Genomic DNA, 18,540 nt, shown 5'->3' with positions numbered 1-18,540 from the left:
ATAGATAGGGTTGCCAGGTGTCCGGTATTGACCTGGACAGTCCGGTATTTTCGCCTCCAGTAAAAAAATTCAGAAAATACCAGACATCTAAAATGTCCAATATTTTCTGATTTTTTTCCCGGCCAGAAGACGAAAATCCTGGGTGCTTACCTCGTTCTGGGGGAGCTGTATGGCCTGGAGCAGGGAGACAAGATAGTGGATGGCCACTGGCAGCCTGTTAGGGTCAAAAATCCTCAAAGACATTTTTTAAAGGGGCCACGCTGTTTTTTTGTTTTTTTTAAATGGCTTTTTTTGCTTAATAACTCTCGAGGTTCTTTTCTTTTTTTTTTTTTTTTTGTGCTCAACAACTTTGGTCTTCCCCTTTTTTTCTCAACAGAATTTTTTCCCCGGTGAGTTTTTGTGTGTGTGTGTGTGTGGGGGGGGGGGTGTTTGGTATTTTTGGTTAAACCATCTGACAACCCTATCTTTAGGCCTGGGAAAGGTCTTGAAACTAACATGGATACAACATTGCGTACATAATACAATTGGGATAATATTTCATGTGTTATTTAATTTGTATTAAATTCTATGTACTCTTCCAGATTTTCAGAGATGAGAGGTGCCTCTCTTGCCAAATTTCCATTGAGGATCTGGGCGTCCTTGCCCCTAACTTTGTAACACAGAATCGTCTGCACACATTGAATTTAAGCAACTGCACTGTACAGGTTGTCAAAGAAAACAGGAGGTTTTAGCAGATGAGAATCTTGGCTGTCACAAAGTTCTGTAAAGATTATATGGGATTTCAGAACAAGCAAATTGGCGGATTTTACTTCTGAAATGAACATCAGAGTAATAGTTAGGGCCCTACCAAATTCACACATGTAAAAATGCATCACAGATCATGAAATCTGAGCTCCCCATGAAATCTGGCCTGCAGCTGGGAGCATCTAGCCTCCACTGGGCTCCAGCTGCTAGTCTTAGATGGGGACCGGGAAGGTTGAGACTTCCCCTTCATATGCAGGGGCCACTTCCCAGGTGAGTCAGACTCACTTCCAGGGTCTTCCTTGGCTATAGGCAGCTAAGGTGGTTTCAGCTGTCACCCCCCTGCTCAGAGAAACTGCAGTTTGAACCTGTGGAGGGGTTGCAGCTCCAGCTACCATTGCCCCCACCCCTCACTCAAGGAATAGAGGCGAGGAGTTCTGTGGCACCTTATAGACTAACTGAAGTGTTGGAGCATAAGCTTTCGTAGGCAAAGACCCACTTCGTCAGATGCATGTAGTGGAAATTTCCAGAGGCAGGTATAAATATGCAGGCCAGAATCAGGCTGGAGATGACAAGGTGGATCCAATCAAGGAGGATGAGGCCCACTTCTAGTAGCTGATCTGGAGGTGTGAATTCCAAGAGAGGAGAAGCTGCTTTTGTAGTTAGCGAGCCATTCACAATCTGGCTACGTCTAGATCGCATCCCTTTTTCATAAAAGGGATGCAAATTAGACCAATCGCAATTTCAGATGAAGCGAGGATTTAAATCTCCCCCGCTTCATTAACATAAAAATGGCTGTCTCTTTTTTCCGGCTCAGAGCATTGCCGGAAAAAAGCGCCAGTCTAGACGCTAGTCTAGATCTTTTGGAAAATAAAGCCTTTTTTCGAAAGATCCCTTATCCCTCTTAAAATAAGGGATAAGGGATCTTTCGGAAAAGACTTTATTTTCCTAAAGATCCGCGTCTAGACTGGCGCTTTTTTCCGGCAAAGCTCCGTGCTGAAAAAAAGCGGCAGCCATTTTTATGCTAATGAAGCGGGGGAGATTTAAATCCCCGCTTCATTTGCAATTGCGATATGTCTAATTTGCATCCCTTTTATGAAAAAGGGATGCAGTCTATACACAGCCTCTTTGTTTAATCCTGAGTTGATTGTGTCAAACTTGAAGATAAACTGTAGCTCAGCAGTTTCTCTTTGAAGTCTGGTCCTGAAGTTTTTTTTGCTGCAGGATAGCTACTTTTAGATCTGCAATTGTGTGTCCAGGGAGATTGAAGTGTTCCCCTACAGGTTTTTGTATGTTGCAACCCGCCAACCTGAAACATATTCTCACCAGCAACTATACACCGCACCATAATAACTCTAACTCAGGAACCAATCCATGCAACAAACCTCGGTGCCAACTCTGCCCATATATATACACCAGCAACACCATCACAGGACCTAACCAGATCAGCCATACTATCACTGGTTCATTCTCCTGCACATCTACTAACGTAATATATGCCATCATGTGCCAACAATGCCCCACTGCTATGTACATCGGCCAAACTGGACAGTCCCTACGTAAAAGAATCAATGGACACAAATCAGATATTAGGAATGGCAACATACAAAAACCTGTAGGGGAACACTTCAGTCTCCCTGGACACACAATTGCAGATCTAAAGGTAGCCATCCTGCAGCAAAAAAACTTCAGGACCAGACTTCAAAGAGAAACTACTGAGCTACAGTTCATCTTCAAGTTTGACACAATCAACTCAGGATTAAACAAAGACTGTGAATGGCTAGCTAACTACAAAAGCAGCTTCTCCTCTCTTGGAATTCACAACTCCAGATCAGCTACTAGAAGTGGGCCTCATCCTCCCTGATTGGATCCACCTCGTCATCTCCAGCCTGATTCTGGCCTGCATATTTATACCCGCCTCTGGAAATTTCAACTACATGCATCTGACGAAGTGGATCTTTGCCCACGAAAGCTTATGCTCTAACACTTCAGTTAGTCTATAAGGTGCCACAGGACTCCTCGCTGCTTTTGCAGATTCAGACTAACACGGCTATCCCTCTGAAACTTGACATAAAGGAATAGAGTGCCGGGAAAACAGGACATATGGGAATCCACCTCCCACATGCTCTGCAACCCTCAATTCTGCACTGCCACTGGTGGTGGCACTGGCACTTTGGCAGCTCAGCTCTGAAGGCAGTGCCCCTGCCAGCAGCAGGGCAGAAGTGAGCTGAGCAATCACACAAAACCTCTACATTAGCACTGCAACTTACCCTCCCAACTGCCTTTGGAAGTGGGACCCTCGCTTGTTATAACATCATAAAATTTCAGATGTAAACGTATGAATATGTTAAATTGATTAATTTTAAAACACCCCCTTCCAGCAATGAAATAGACCAAATGTACCATGAATTTGAGTAATAGTTACTAGTAATAGTTAATTTTGAAATTTAAATTGCCATCCATACTCATCATCTTTCAGAATTAACTCCCCATTCAGATTAAAGGGAGCTATTCAGATTTTCCAGAGCTGCTATTTCAGGCTGCTTGCAGACTCAAGGAGATAGAATTTCAACCATTTATGCTTGCCTCATGTTTTTTAACATAAGATTTCATGCAGAAGCATAATTCATACGGCTGTAGAATTACAGAGTACATAGGATCATTTCTAAATAGTATTTTGTATCTTAATTTCAGCTGTAGCTTTGAGCTTGGATTAATGGCAGTGTATGGTCTTTATTTTGAAACTTTATAATACCAAGTAAAATTTATCCCACAAAGGAACATATTATTTTGTAATTTTTCAAATTTGTTTCAGAATTAAGTAAAGTTAAAGTTGATATTATTATGCTAAAAAGAAGCACGCGGGATCTTTTTCAGGGGGATAAGGCAACACGCCGCATTTATTGATAATATAACAAAGTAGCATATGCATTTTTACACACACACCCTGCTGATGGAATATTTACCAGTCTGTTGCTTGACCCAACCTATTGGCCAGATAGATCGGGTGCAAGGAAGGAGCTGGGTTGTTGTTAGACTGATGCTCCATAATTTTAGCAAGATGGGAACCTGAAGAACCAGACAGGACACCCCATCCTTTATAGGATTTTCCTTCCATGCAAGTCTATGCATTTTGCCTTGTCAGGCCTTAATCAGTCATTCAGCATCACAATCAATCTTCCTACGACATATGCTTATCAGGAAGAAGTTGTTCTCACAGCCATTTGATAGCCATATGATATCGGGGGTGTTGTCTTCCGGAGAAAGTTGTTATTGTCCCCTGTCAAGGGGTGCTTGCCACTAACTTCAGGGTTTGTCAGTCTTCCCCGGTAGTCTGCGTCTTCTGTGTGCTTTCACTTGGTTAATAATTATTTGGAACTTCTGAGTCTCCATCCCCTCCTCTGACCATTTGAGCATGCAGTGGCCTTCACTCTCATATCTCCTAAAACATTCTCTCTCATTCACACAAACAATACATTTACAGAATTGCAGCATGGAACAAAGGGGTGCTTCTAGCCACTTTATCAAAGTTAGAAAGTCTTTCAACATTAAACTTCATTTTATCTATTACAAGGCCTTGTCTAATATTAACATCACAATGTATTACAATATTCCATCTCTTAACTTGAATATGCTAACATCAAACAGAGCTGGAATTAAGTTAACAAAGCTGCCTGGCCTGCCTGAGGCCTGTATCTTGTATTTAAGTTTAATCCAAATCTTTCATAGAATCATAGAATAATAGGACTGGAAGGGACCTCAAGAGGTCATCGAGTCCAGCCCCCCGCCCTCAAGGCAGGACCAAGCTCCGTCTACACCATCCCTGACAGATGTCTATCTAACCTGTTCTTAAATATCTCCAGAGAGGGAGATTCCACCACCTCCCTTGGCAATTTATTCCAATATTTGACCACCCTGACAGTTAGGAATTTTTTCCTAATGTCCAATCTAAACCTCCTCTGCTGCACTTTAAGCCCATTACTCCTTGTCCTGTCCTCAGAAACCAAGAGGAACAAATTTTCTCCTTCCTCTTTGTGACACCCTTTTAGATATTTGAAAACCGCTATCATGTCCCCCCTTAATCTTCTTTTTTCCAAACTAAACAAGCCCAGTTCATGAAGCCTGGCTTCATAGGTCATGTTCTCTAAACCTTTAATCATTCTTGTCGCTCTTCTCTGTACCCTTTCCAATTTCTCCACATCTTTCTTGAAATGTGGCGCCCGGAAATGGACACAGTACTCCAGCTGAGGCCTAACTAGTGCAGAGTAGAGCGGCAGAATGACTTCACGAGTTTTGCTTACAACACACCTGTTGATACAACCTAAAATCATATTTGCTTTTTTTGCAACAGCATCACACTGTTGACTCATGTTCAACTTGTGGTCCACTATGACCCCTAGATCCCTTTCCGCCATGCTCCTTCCTAGACAGTCGCTTCCCATCTTGTATGTATGGAACTGATTGTTCCTTCCTAAGTGGAGCACTTTGCATTTCTCTTTATTAAACCTCATCCTGTTTACCTCTGACCATTTCTCTAACTTGCTAAGGTCATTTTGAATTATGTCCCTATCCTCCAAAGAAGTTGCAACCCCACCCAGTTTGGTATCATCTGCAAACTTAATAAGCGTACTCTCTATCCCAATATCTACATCACTGATGAAGATATTGAACAGTACGGGTCCCAAAACAGACCCTTGAGGAACTCCACTTGTTATCCCTTTCCAGAAGGATTTAGAACCGTTAACAACAACTCTCTGACTACGGTTATCCAGCCAATTATGCACCCACCTTATCGTGGCCCTATCTAAGTTATATTTGCCTAGTTTATCAATAAGAATATCATGCGAGACCGTATCAAATGCCTTACTAAAGTCTAGGTATATGACATCCACCGCTTCTCCCTTATCCACAAGGCTCGTTATCCTATCAAAGAAAGCTATCAGATTAGTTTGGCATGACTTGTTGTTCACAAACCCATGCTGGCTATTCCCTATCCTTTGCTATAACATACATTCATTATAACTAACTGACTTATTAGTTACAAAATTCCAGGGCTACAATATAGCTCAGTGTTTCTTAAATTGTGTTTAGGCAGTCGGAGATGTGCCGCAGAGAACAACAGACTCAATAACTTCCCCCCGACCCTTTTATTTTTTGCTCAATAACTTTCCCCTAACCCCCTTTTTTTCCCCCTCAACAAAAAATCTATGGTGTTCCTCATAAAAAAAAAAATTGTTTGGTGTTCCTCAGTCTTAAAAAGTTTAACGCTGATATAGCTAGTAATGTGCGAGATTTTCCAGTGCTAATAAAAACATTTACTTTCAATAGTTTGTACGGTATATACAGTCAGGTACCTTTTACTGATCAATAGAAAATATTACACTTGGTAAAGGTAAAATTAGCCAAAAGGTCTAGTTTGGTAGAACAGATTTTCCCATAGAAGCAATATGACGGTGATATGAAAGTGATGCTTTTGACTGGGGAGTGAGTTTTAAGAGAGCAGTTCTCTATTGCCAGCAATACTGGAAACCATCTTCTGCTGTCAGCTATATTGAAAATGTTATGAAAGTTGCAAAGCCAAGCACTCAGATGGGAAATGCCAAAATGAAGGTTGGTTAATAATTATTTGGAACTTCTGAGTCTCCATCCCCTCCTCTGACCATTTGAGCATGCAGTGGCCTTCACTCTCATATCTCCTAAAACATTCTGGGTATGTCTACACTACCCTCCTAGTTTGAACTAGGAGGGTAATGTAGGCATACCGCACTTGCAAATGAAGCCCGGGATTTGAATTTCCCAGGCTTCATTTGCATAAGCGGGGAGCCGCCATTTTTAAAACCCCGCTGGTTCGAACCCCATGCAGCGCGGCTACACGGGGCACGAACTAGGTAGTTCAAACTAGGCTGCCTAGTTCGAACTACCGTTACTCCTCATTTCACGAGGAGTAACGGTAGTTCGAACTAGGAAGCCTAGTTCGAACTACCTAGTTCGTGCCCCGTGTAGCCGCGCTGCACGGGGTTCGAACAAGCGGGGTTTTAAAAATGGCGGCTCCCCGCTTATGCAAATGAAGCCCGGGAAATTCAAATCCCGGGCTTCATTTGCAAGTGCGGTATGCCTACATTACCCCGCTAGTTCGAACTAGCGGGGTAGTGTAGACATACCCTAACTCTCATTCTCACAAACAATACATTTACAGAATTGCAGCATGGAACAAAGGGGTGCCTATTCTGTGTGGTATTTGAAAGCACAGGAGAGTCAGACTACCTGCTCATAGTTCCAGTGCTTCACCCCAGATTCTATAAATCTTCTGGGAACAGCAATTACAGGGAGAATCCTTCTGAGCCCTCATAGCCCTGGGCTAGTCGTGCTGAACTGCTCTGTCAGCATTGCAGATGTTCAATCTGGTCAGCACTAAGGCTATGTCTAGACTACAAGCCTCTTTCGAAAGAGGCTTTTTCGAAAGATACTTTCGAAAAAGCTTCTTTCGAAAAAGGGCATCTAGACTACAATCAGTACTTTTGAAAAAGCAAGCTGCTTTTTCGAAAGAGAGCCCCTAGGCAGTCTGGATGCTCTCTTTCGAAAAAGCACAGTTTGCATTACATAGCGCCTTTTTTCAAAAGAGCACTTTTGAAAAAAGGTGTTATTCCTCCTGAAATGAGGATTACTGCTGTCGAAAGAAAAGTCGCGTTCTTTCGATTTAATTTCGAAAGAATGTGGCTGTAGTCTAGACACGGGAAGTTTTTTCGAAAAAAGGCTACTTTTTTCTAAAAAACCCTGCAGTCTAGACACAGCCTAAGAGCTATGAGAGGCATAAGCAACCTCAATGAAGACTGAATCTTCAGAGATTTTAGCTGCTATAATATAAAGCTCTATGTAGTATGTTTTCAAAGACTTATGAGATGGCTAAACTTGGGGGAATTTCCCCAAGAATCAGGAGTGAAAGTAACTTAAAATGTCTTACAAGTACTGTCTTATTGCCACCCAAGTCCCTGCCAGCTCTTTAAATAGCTCCTTGCTAGCTTTTATTGCAGCTCAGCAAGCTCTTGCCCGAGCTGCATACCAGGGCTTACCTGCTTATTTTCACCTCTGCCAAGGATAGCAAAAGGCATATTCTTGACACCAGCGGCACAGTGTGAGGGGGGCATAAGCACGTGACATCCCCCCAAACACCGTGGCTATGTCTGGACTGCCTCCTCTTGCACAAAAAATATGCAAATGAGGCAAAGCATGGAATATCGCTGTGCCTCATTTGCACAATTAATGAGGCTCCATTTTTGCGCAAAAACCCCCTCTTGCGCATGAGCCGTTCTTCCTGAAAAAAAGAGGCAGAACGGCTCTTGCGCAAGAGGGGGTTTTTGCACAAAAAGGAGCCGTGTAGGTGGCTCCTTTTTGTGCAAAAGCCTCTTGTGCAAAACCAGAGTCTCATTAATTATGCAAATGAGGCACAGCAATATTCCACGCTTTGTCTCATTTGCATTTTTTTTGAACAAGAGGGGGCAGTCTAGATGTAGCTCCCGGGTGGGATGGGCAAGGGGCCAGAGCCTCTGGGTGGCTGGGAGTGCTAGCGGCGGGGAGGAGAAACCTAGTCCCCACAGCAGAGGTTAGCTCCCGCTCCCCCAAATTCATTGGCAATTGCCGAGGGAAGTGGAGCAATGGCAACTCTTCTATCCTAGCTCCTGGTTGCATCACTTGGGAGAGGGGCAGGACCACCCCTGCACCCACCGGTGGGAAGCAGAGCCACATGGCTGGCAGCTAGGGAAGCAGATCTCAAGTATCTGTGTATGCTCACATGCACTTGTCACTTCTCAGTGCATTCTTTAGTACTGCCTGTTGATGGAGGCTCATCTCCCTGGCTGTTTCAGGAAGGTCCAAAACTTGGAGGATGCTCAGTCCCTTCAATTCCTGTTGATGACATTGAAGGACTGATGGTGCTTGAGAACCCCTATTGCAAAGGGCATATGTAAAGTATTTTAAAAAGGAGGAGATGCACCATACCATATTACACCATCTGAGGACATAGATTGAATTAACAGTTCTGAATGAAATTTACTCTTGTCTCTGTTTTCCCTTTTTTTTCCCCCCAGAGTGGAGCAGTGCACCAGTATTAGAACATCTAGTGATCTGGGAGGAAAAGAATGGCAAAATGTTCTTGTTGAAAAGTCTAATAATCCCTGGACAATCAGGGTATATCTACACTGCAACATTATTTCAGAATATCAGCCATTATTCTGAAATAACTATGCAAGTGTCTATACAGCTAGCCTGTTATTCCAAAATAATTTTGAAATACTGGGCACCTTATTTTGGTGTTTGTAAACCTCATTCCACGAGGAATAATGCTCCTTCCAAAATAGTTATTTTAGAATAGAAGTAGTGTGGACACTCCACTGCTGCTATTTCAAAATAGCTCCTCCTCCAGGACAGTCAAGGTAATTACGCCCCAGTGCTTCTTGGGGCTCTAATTCAAGGTATCACCTCCACATTATGGGAGCTTGCCTTGGACTAATTTCCAGGCTTTCCTGTAGTGTAGACGCGTTATTTCGAAATAAGCTATTTTGGAGTATCATGGAGCTAGATGTAGCCTCAGAATGTTTCCACATAGTGAATGGTTTTAAGGGCTGTAAAGCTAATACATTAACTAAATCATAGCACTGCTTCTCATTTTCACCACATCAGTTTTAGAAAATTTAATATTAAACATTGTACATTTACAGATGTGACAACCAATAGTATGGAAAAAGCAACTAGTCGTGCAGCATTTTCTGAAGAAATTTATCCAACACAAAGCAAACCAACAGGTTAGGGAAAAGATTTTTTTAAAATTTTGTTTTTCCCCTTTTAGAAACATTGTATCATGAAGAGCTTGACTATTTAATAAATTTTCCATCTCTGAATATTCCTCAGAAACTGTGAAAATTGGTTTTACTTCTAGTTAATCATCAATCTATTAAAAATGTCCTGTATTTGGCACAAAATTACAAATCTTTGCAGATGTGACAGAGAAGGGGATCCCATTTATATGTTCCTTTTTATGGTATTTTGCCTTGTAGCTACATATGTGTATTTTCAGCCTTCATTGCAGCTTAAAAGTTTGCTCTGGGAATTTTGTAGAGATATGATTGTCACACAAGGCATTTTGTGACAAGGTGTTACTCCTATTAGAGTAGAGTACAAGGTTCCCTCTAAGCTGCATGGCAACACAGCCCTGCATCTGCTTAATTAGCCCCAGTCAGTCCGGGGCCCAAGGCTCTGCACAGAGACATGCCTGATTTGGGGGCAGAGGGGAGATTAAGCAGCTGCAAGGCTGTGCTACCGTGCAGCTTAAAGGGAACCATGGTAGAGTATTTTTCTTCTGGGTTGCCACAGTAGGATAGAGAGTCAGAAGCTGTTCTTCCAAAGCCTCCCTTTTTGTTTCTCTTAAATACTGGTATGTTGTTGTATTTGGTTATGAAGAAGAACATTTTTCCCATTCATTGGAAGGAATTTTGCCCTCTAGAACCACCTCCTTCCAGTATTGCCCTGTAACCATAGTTTATTGATATATCTGTTTCTGACATCAGATAAAGATATATATTGCACAATAAAAGATGCTTCCACACCACCTTAGTGGCAGCAGATAGAGGCCAATTGCTAGCATAGTTTACTTTTCGTGAGAGGTGCCAGCATCAAAAGTGTCAATCAATCAGGGCAGAGTTTATTTGCTTTGGACATTTATTTAGTTTAGGATTCCTTTATTATTTTAACCAGGAAACAATAGGGATGTCTTTATGTAGTCCACTATATACCAATAAGCCTAGGCTTGCCATCTGCATGTATTCCCCCCATCTTGGTGCCTCTGTATCAGAGACAGCAGCTTGGAATGGCAGGGGGCTCCCTGGGAGTGGGGCCAGAGTGCACTGGCTGCTGTGAGGAGCTGGCTTAAAAGCTAGTTCCCCCCAGCATCTTCTCTGACTCCCACAGAGCACTTCTGTCCATGGTGATCCTGGACTCACCACGGACAGAGGCGGGTCCCTGGCTGGCCTCTGTCCCTGGGGCACTTGATCCCCCCACAGACAGGAGATGTTGCTGGAGCAGCCTCTGTCCGCAGTGGGCCCAGGCTCACCATGGACAGAGGCTGAAACACAGCAGCCTCCCCCACTTCCTCTTCCCCACAGTAGCCTCTGTCTGTGGGGAGTTCAGACCCTTGTGGACAGGGGCTGCTGCCACCCCGCGCAGCTGCCTCTGTATCAGAGACAGCAGTGTGGAGTGGCAGGGGGCTCCCCAGGAGTGGGGCTGGAGTGCACTGGCTACTGGACCCTGGGGACCAAAAGAATAGTCGAGTAACCGATAAGAATTCATGTGATTACTCAACTATTCAATTACCGGATATCTAACATCCATAGCGAACAATCTCAATATGTTATCCAATTAGTGCACACAGAGTTAACAAGTAAAGATAAGTTTGTAAGTTATACCAGTGTAAACTAGGAAACCTAACATTAAGCCCTACCTAACATCATTGTGTTTACTTTAGGAAGTTGCTCAGTATGGCTGTGTCTATACTGCACCCCTTTTCCGGAAAAGGGATGCAGATGAGACAAGTCAGAATTGCAAATGAAGCGGGGGATTTAAATTTTCCCCGCTTCGTTTGTATAAACATGGCTGCCGCTTTTTTCCGGCTCGGGGCTTTGCCGGAAAAAAGCGCCAGTCTAGACGGAGATCTTTCGGAAAATAAAGCCTGATTTTAAGAGGGATAAGGGTCCTTTCGGAAAAGGCTTTATTTTCCGAAAGATCCCCGCCTAGACTGGCACTTTTTTCCGGCAAAGCCCCGAGCCGGAAAAAAGCGGCAGCCATGTTTATACAAATGAAGCGGGGAAGATTTAAATCCCCCGCTTCATTTGCAATTCTGACTTGTCTCATCTGCATCCCTTTTCCGGAAAAGGGGTGCAGTGTAGACACAGCCTATATGTTCAGTAAGCTGAGTTAAAGATGGCAGTTTTACTTTTCACTGGCCAGTGGGCATTTGTACAACTGAAGTGCAGTTTGTTGGTTTTTTTATCTTGTACGGTATTCCCTTTCACAAATTTTAGAGGTCTTTTAATGAGAAAGGGATGAGACAGGCAAGTGAAATTTTTCATTCCCTTTTTACGATAGCACGGATGTCACATAAAAACTATAGCTTCAGGTCATGATTACAACACTTCCTTACAACTCAATGGGCATCCAGTTCCTTTAGATGGTTTTGAAAATCTTAGCATAAACATGTTTCCCATATACAGTAAACTTCCGATAATCCGGCACCTTTAGGACCCAGGGGGTGCCGGATTATCAGATATGCCGGACTATCGGAAGGGGGGGCTATGAGGGGTCTGGGGTAGGGTGGGGTGGGGGGGATAGCTCCCCCTTCCAATAGTCCGGCTCTGCCCCAGGTGTCCCCGATTCAGCCGCTGCTGGTCAGTTTCAGCAGCAGCTGAATCAGGGAAGCCTGCGGCAGAGCAGCTGGGGTGCTGCCGGGTTGGTCCGGTAGCGCCGCCCCTCGGCACTGCGAGACCAACCCGGCAGCACCCCAGCTGCTCTTGGGGATGCCTGGGACAGAGCAGCTGGGGTGCTGCTGGGTTGGTCCCGCAGCGCCGAGGGGCGGTGCTACAGGACCAACCCGGCAGCACCCCAGCTGCTCTGCCCCCGGCTTCCCCGATTCAGCTGCTGGTCAGTTTCAGCAGCGGCTGAATCGGGGAAGCCGGGCGCAGAGCAGCTCCAATTGTCCAGCTGCCTGGAGCACTTCTGGGTTCCTGATGGTGCCGGACCATCAAGTGCCGGAGCATTGGATGCCGGACTAATGGAGTTTTACTGTATTGTACATATTTATATTGTAATCAGTAACAGTCCAGCTTTTGCGTGAGCTCTAGGAAAATTGGACTCAATAGAAATTATGATCAGTACTTTTTAAGTTTTGTTTTATTTTCTTTACTGTGAGCTCCTGGCAACCAATGGTTCTGTTACTCTCAAAACTAAGTAGAAAAGCATTCTACCTGAATGCTTACCACTGAGAAATCCTAACTGCCAGCGCCGAGTATCAATCTGATACAGGGGCGGACTGGCCCGGTGGAATACCGGGAATTTCCCGGTGGGCCTTCATCCAGTGGGCCATCGTGTCCGCACGCCATTGCCCCTCACTTGGAGCGGCTTCTCGTCCGTACTGTATGCGGTATGCAGAGCCCAACCTGCCGCCTGTGCCACGTGCTGGACATGACACAGGGGGCGTGGCTTGAGGGGCACACAGGGGTGACGTAATAGGGAGGGCCGTTCTCAACCCATTTTCCAGGTCTACTTTGATTGCCAGTACGCTCCTGATCTGATACTCCAGTATTGTTTGTTCCACCATCATAGCAAGCTGACAGTCTAATAAGGCTGTTTTTATTTCTGTGTACAGTGTCTACTTCCACTGAGCCATTGCATTGTTGAAGCCTTTTTTTTTTCTAGCTTTGTTATTATAGAGTGTTCTCCAAAAATCCATTTGTGTCTGCTCCTTGTATTACAGCTCCCACTTTACCAGCTATGTAATTAAATCATTCCAATAGATATTCTCATCTTTGTTTTTGACTGACAAAAATACTGTTCAAAAATCTGTTCATTACAATAAAAGTATGGAAGAATTGACCACAAGAATTTTTGTATGTTTGATTGCAGATGTTCCTGAATCAGCTACTTATCCGTGGCGTCAGTTGAACCATATTTTAAAGACACTGGAAGATCAAATGAGTAAATATATAAATATGTATGGCATAGCTTTTCAAATATAAGATTCAATAACTTCCTACTAACTTCGTATCTTTTTACAGGTGTTCAAAGATATGATTTCCAAGGTATAAAAGGAAGCCATTCTCAAGTGCCAGTGAGAATGCTGAAGAATGTATTACAGGACTTACAGAAAGAATATAGTATGTATACTTTCCATTACTCTTTATGTTTTGTAAACATAAACTTGTTATTTTAGAAATATGGATGAACACACTTTAACATACTGAACACAGAGAGGATCAAATCCTCCATTGATGTAAATTGGTGAAATGCTACTTTGGCAGTGGTAGTCACTATGGATTTACATCAGCTGAAGATCTGGTACAAGATCTTTATCTTCAGTTAAGTGTAGCTAGTTGCTATATAAACTTCACAGTGTAGAAGAGGTATTTGTAAATATTTATGAAAATCCAGAAACTATGAAATTGGGTGCTGAATGCCTCCAGTAACCAGGATAAGAGAGGCAAATATTAGATAAGAAATGTAACTACTTTTGTATATCTTGAATAGAGAGAAAAGGGCATGCAAACCAAACAGTGATCAGTTCGTTTAAGAACTTACAAATCAAGACCCTGATCCTGCAATTACTTATGTACCAGCTTAAGCTCAAGCACATGAACAATCCCATTGATTTTAATAGTCATTTCAATAGATGAAATCAGTAGGACTTACTGTGCTTAAATTTAAACACATATGTAAGTGATTGCATCATAGGAGCTTATTACTCCTAAACTATGTACACAATGTAACTTTAAAAAAATGCTGCTATAAAAAGCACCCTCAAATGTTGCATCAATTATAGTGGTGGCTATAGTATGTATATGCATCTATAAATCCTGCCACCAATGAACTTAGATCACAAGCGCATTTCACATAGGCCTAGAACTGGTCCTAGGGGCATGTGAGTGCAGATGCATGCAGCATTCTATTTAGTAGCCAAATTAATTAAACAAATAGGAAGGTGATAGAAGATGAAACCTCATATTAGGGAAGGGAAAGCAGTAGTCAGGGGCATGCCTGAAGAAACTAATGCGTCCCTCAGCAGTTCCGACACTTCCTCTGGAAATAGGAACAGCAAGCATTGTGTAGACCACAGAACAACCAGTCGTCAGCTGGTACGCTATGTTCAGTTCAGTGACAGAGGAGGTGCCATGTCTTGTTACCATTGAGTTTCCTGGCTTATCGATCCTACTGTTATTTTTGCTTCTAGAATTAGATATGAGAAGTCATTATAGTAGAACAAGGGGTACGTGCTTTTCTTTTTCAAGTACTTTTTCCAACACTAGAAAGCATTCGCTTCCTCATATACATTTGTGACATGAAAAGTACAGTAAAACTACATTCTGTTCAGTGTAGCCTTTCTTGAATAAATATTATTACATCATTGGGAACACACTGAAATACTGAGCAGAGGATGTTGATTTAATGGAAATTTTGCCTGTGTAAAGACTTTAGGACTTGGCCCAGAATATGCAAAACAAAGACGCACTAGTAAAAAAATGGAAATACAAAGAAATATACACAATGAAATAACAAAAGAAAGGAAATAAAGTATTCCTGGGCCAGATTTATCTTGAAAGGGTCATTTTTTTTTTACAGATTAGGTGGAGAATAGTAATTCCCCGAGTTGCATGTAAGCAGTGAAATGCATCAGTACCACAACTTGCAAATACAATTCTTTTGAGTTCACAGAAATAAAAACATTTTAAATAAACATTCCTCCCCTTTTCATTGTCTAGAAACACAGATGCCTTTGTCAAGTAATGAGATTATGAATTCTTCAGTCATGGAAAACATTCTTCAAAATTTAAAAAACCATAAAGGTAAGAGAAATGTGGATTGATTACACATAGAAAATAGCCAACCAACACGTATGTTAATAGGGCTTTAATTATAGTAGCCCTTGGCTATTAGAACCCTTGTTTCCAACAAGTTTAATTTCCCAAGTTAAGGCTGACAAGTGTAAAGGTCCTTCTAAGACAGTAAATACTTTAAAAGCAGAAAAAGATAAAAACATGTTTTGAAGTTTTTACTAAAGCAATTTAAGAATATACAATGTTCCTAACAAAAGCTCATTATGTGCAATTTCCCAGGCCACCAGTTAAAATAGCCTTGTTTCAGGAAGGCACTAATTCACTGGCTGTCAGTCCATTAGGCCAGTAGTTTTCAAACTATGGGTCGCGACCCAGTACTGGGTCATGGAATGTCAGGCACTGAGTCTTGTTGCTGCAGGAAGATCAGGTGACCAGTGGGGGTGCTAAGGCAGTTACCTGCCTGTCCTGGCGCTGCAGACTGTGCTGTGCCCCAGAGCAGCAAACCCAGCTCCTAGATTGGGAGGAGAGTGGGGAGAGAGTGCACAGGACTTCGTGCATTGCCCCACCCCAAAAACTAACTTGATACTCCCATTCAGTGCCGGCTCGAGCAATTCTGGCACCCCGGGCAGCGGGCGCGCGACGCATGTGTGGCCCTGCCTCCACCCCCTCCCCCGGCACACTGCACAGCTTACAGCTGCCATTGGGTGTGCGGCACCTGATGACAGCTTTAAGGGACGGCAGATGGAGCTGGCAGCATGTGCTGCACTGCCTGGGCCGGCGGCCACCACTGCTGGCGTGCAGCCCAGGGCCGCCCGGGACAGGCCATGCCTGGCCATGCAGGGCCCCGCAGCCGCGGGGGAAAGGGCGCTGCTGGCTGGCGCTGTGGGGGTTAACGTGGCCCCCATTCCGGCTGGGAGCTGCTGCAGCCCGGGAGCCGGTGCATGGCGCCTGATGGCAGCTGGCGCCCCTTACAGCTGCCATGAGGCACTCCCCATAGGTTGGCATCCCGGGCAGCTGCCTGGCTAGCCCACCCCTTAATCCAGCCCTGCTCCCATTGGAGGGGAACCTGCTGCTGGCTGCTTCTGGGACACAGCATGGTCTGTGGTGCTAGGAGAGGCAGGAAGCCTGACTTAGCATCGCTGCTGCACCACTGACCAGGAGCCTCTCAAGGTAAGCCCCTCCTGCCCCAGCTCTGACCCCTCCTCCCAAAGCCAGAGCCCCCTCCTATACCCAAAAGCGCTCATCCTCAACCCCACTCTGCAGCCCACACTCTAGTTAAATTGTGTTGGGTCATAGGCATCCACAATCTTCTTCAACTGGATCATGAGAAAAAAAAAAGTTTGAAAACCCAGCATTAGGCAAAGCTATCAGATGACACACCACTTGCCCAGCACCCCTTGCTGGGGCATCCCCACTGCAGTGGGTATGGCAGTGGTGGTTGAGGCAGACTCCCTGGGACTGGGTGTTCTTAGCACAAGTTTATTAATGTAGCTCAGGAAGCAAGTAGTGCCCCACAACTATGGAGGCTTGCCAGAGTTTCAAGGGCATGGTCTTCTCTTTGGCCTGTTGTGAGCATATCAAAATTCATGGGCTGTGAGGTATTCATTCACAGAACTCTTGGGGTTTCAAGCATAATTTGCTGTCTTCTCAGCATATTCAACACTAAAGTGTGCTAGGAAAAGCAGCTTCACATAGGAATAAGGGTTTGCGTGTGTTTTAATTTTTTTAAAACTTAATTGCCTACAGGGCAATGATTATTTATATTCAGAGAGCACTTTCAGCCCAGCGTAATCTTCTGCCACTTGTCACTTAAATTCATGTCACTAAGTATCCATGAATGAGTTTTTCTCCCAAAGGAAAATGGCACTGAACTGTGTATGGGTATGTGCTGCCCAACGCTGATGGAAACATCAGCAGTGAAAACAGTGGAGAATGGACCCTGAATGTTAATAAACTAGTTAGTTAATCCCAACAGTGAAAGTAACAACATTTCTTACAGGTACTGTCCTATTGCAGCCCAGGCTCCTGCCAGCTCTTTTGCCACAGTTCAGCCCGCTCTTGCCAGAGCTGCACACTAGGGCACACTTGCTTACTTTCACCTCTGGTTAATCCCAAACCTTCTATCTGCAAGAGTAGAGACCAAGCTAGTTGGGGCATTCCACCTTTTCTGCTCCATTTCCACCCAGCTGCTGAAGAGAAGTCTCTACCCTCTCTTGTTCTTGGCTCCTGGGGGGGAAAGGGAGGTTTTCTGCTACTATACCCTGGTGGTTCCCTTCTGTCCTCCCTATGACTGGCAGGGCAGAGATGTTTTGGCAGTTATTGCATTGCTAGGCATTTTGACTAAATTCTGCTCCTGTCCATCTGCTTGATCTATGGGTATAGGGCTGAGTAGGGAGTACTGCTTTGATTGTAACTGCTAGCTCTGCCTAGATAAGAGCAGGAGGAGTATCATTCAGTGATAGCAGCAGCAGGACTGGTTTGCTAAAGCCAGCAGGTGGCCAACACAATGGGCCCTTTCAGAGCACAGTCCCTAATTACAGGTCATCATCTCTAGCTTTCCTCCACTAAGCTATTAGCGACTATTTATCTTCTTAGAATTTTTACTGTCATAGATTCAGTTTCTACTTAAAGAAACTACTCTAGCATAACCCTATATTCTAAAAGAATCACAGTTGAAGACATTAACTTTTTAATGCAAGATATTTATTATACAGTAGACCTCTAAAACAGGAAGCTGATGTCATTTGCAGTGAAAATTGTAGTGTTGAATCAGCATGGGGACAAAACAAAAATGTTGTGTGATAGGTAGTTTATCATATATATTGTAATTATTTGCCTTCCACAGTATTGATGCTTCTTACTAGAAACAATCTGTTTTTAAAGGGAGTACCTTACTCAAGATAAATTTCACGCTGTGGAATTTCCTTAAAGTAAGCAAATTGTCATTAACAGGGAATAACAGAAATATTTGTTGTGCTAGCCTCTCTGCTTGCAAATTACTCTGTATTTGAAATATTAGATGTAAGCAGGACCTTTTGTGATTAGTAGGTAATAAAACCTTTCAGGGGGTAATTAATTGTTCCCTAAAGCATTTATAGTAATCTATTCTCTCACTTATTGGACCAAATTTATCCCTGGAGCAATTTCACAGATGTCAGTATTGTCACTCTAGAAATGAATTCTACCCAAACATTTCCTAAAAGTCATT

General features: G+C 43.5%; 1 protein-coding gene across 3 annotated transcripts in view; it reads left to right on the top strand.

The window, feature by feature from the left end:
* LOC102445872 (uncharacterized) overlaps positions 1-18,540 on the top strand; it is a 39,096-nt gene that overhangs the window by 9,957 nt on the left and 10,599 nt on the right. For 2 of the 3 annotated variants that reach the window (XM_006138961.5, XM_025179417.3), the window contains exons 5-8: positions 9,456-9,539; positions 13,408-13,479; positions 13,560-13,658; positions 15,258-15,341. In XM_006138961.5, coding sequence (XP_006139023.1) covers positions 9,456-9,539; positions 13,408-13,479; positions 13,560-13,658; positions 15,258-15,341 — 339 coding nt within the window. The remainder of the gene's footprint in view (positions 1-9,455; positions 9,540-13,407; positions 13,480-13,559; positions 13,659-15,257; positions 15,342-18,540) is intronic. The other variant, XM_025179418.3, reaches the window with a different exon arrangement.

The sequence above is a fragment of the Pelodiscus sinensis genome, chromosome 1, assembly GCF_052426305.1.
Source record: "Pelodiscus sinensis isolate ZL-2025 chromosome 1, ASM5242630v1, whole genome shotgun sequence".
Taxonomy (NCBI): Eukaryota; Metazoa; Chordata; order Testudines; family Trionychidae; genus Pelodiscus; species Pelodiscus sinensis.
Note: the sequence above shows the minus strand (reverse complement) of the source record. Positions and strands in the feature narration are given on the sequence as shown.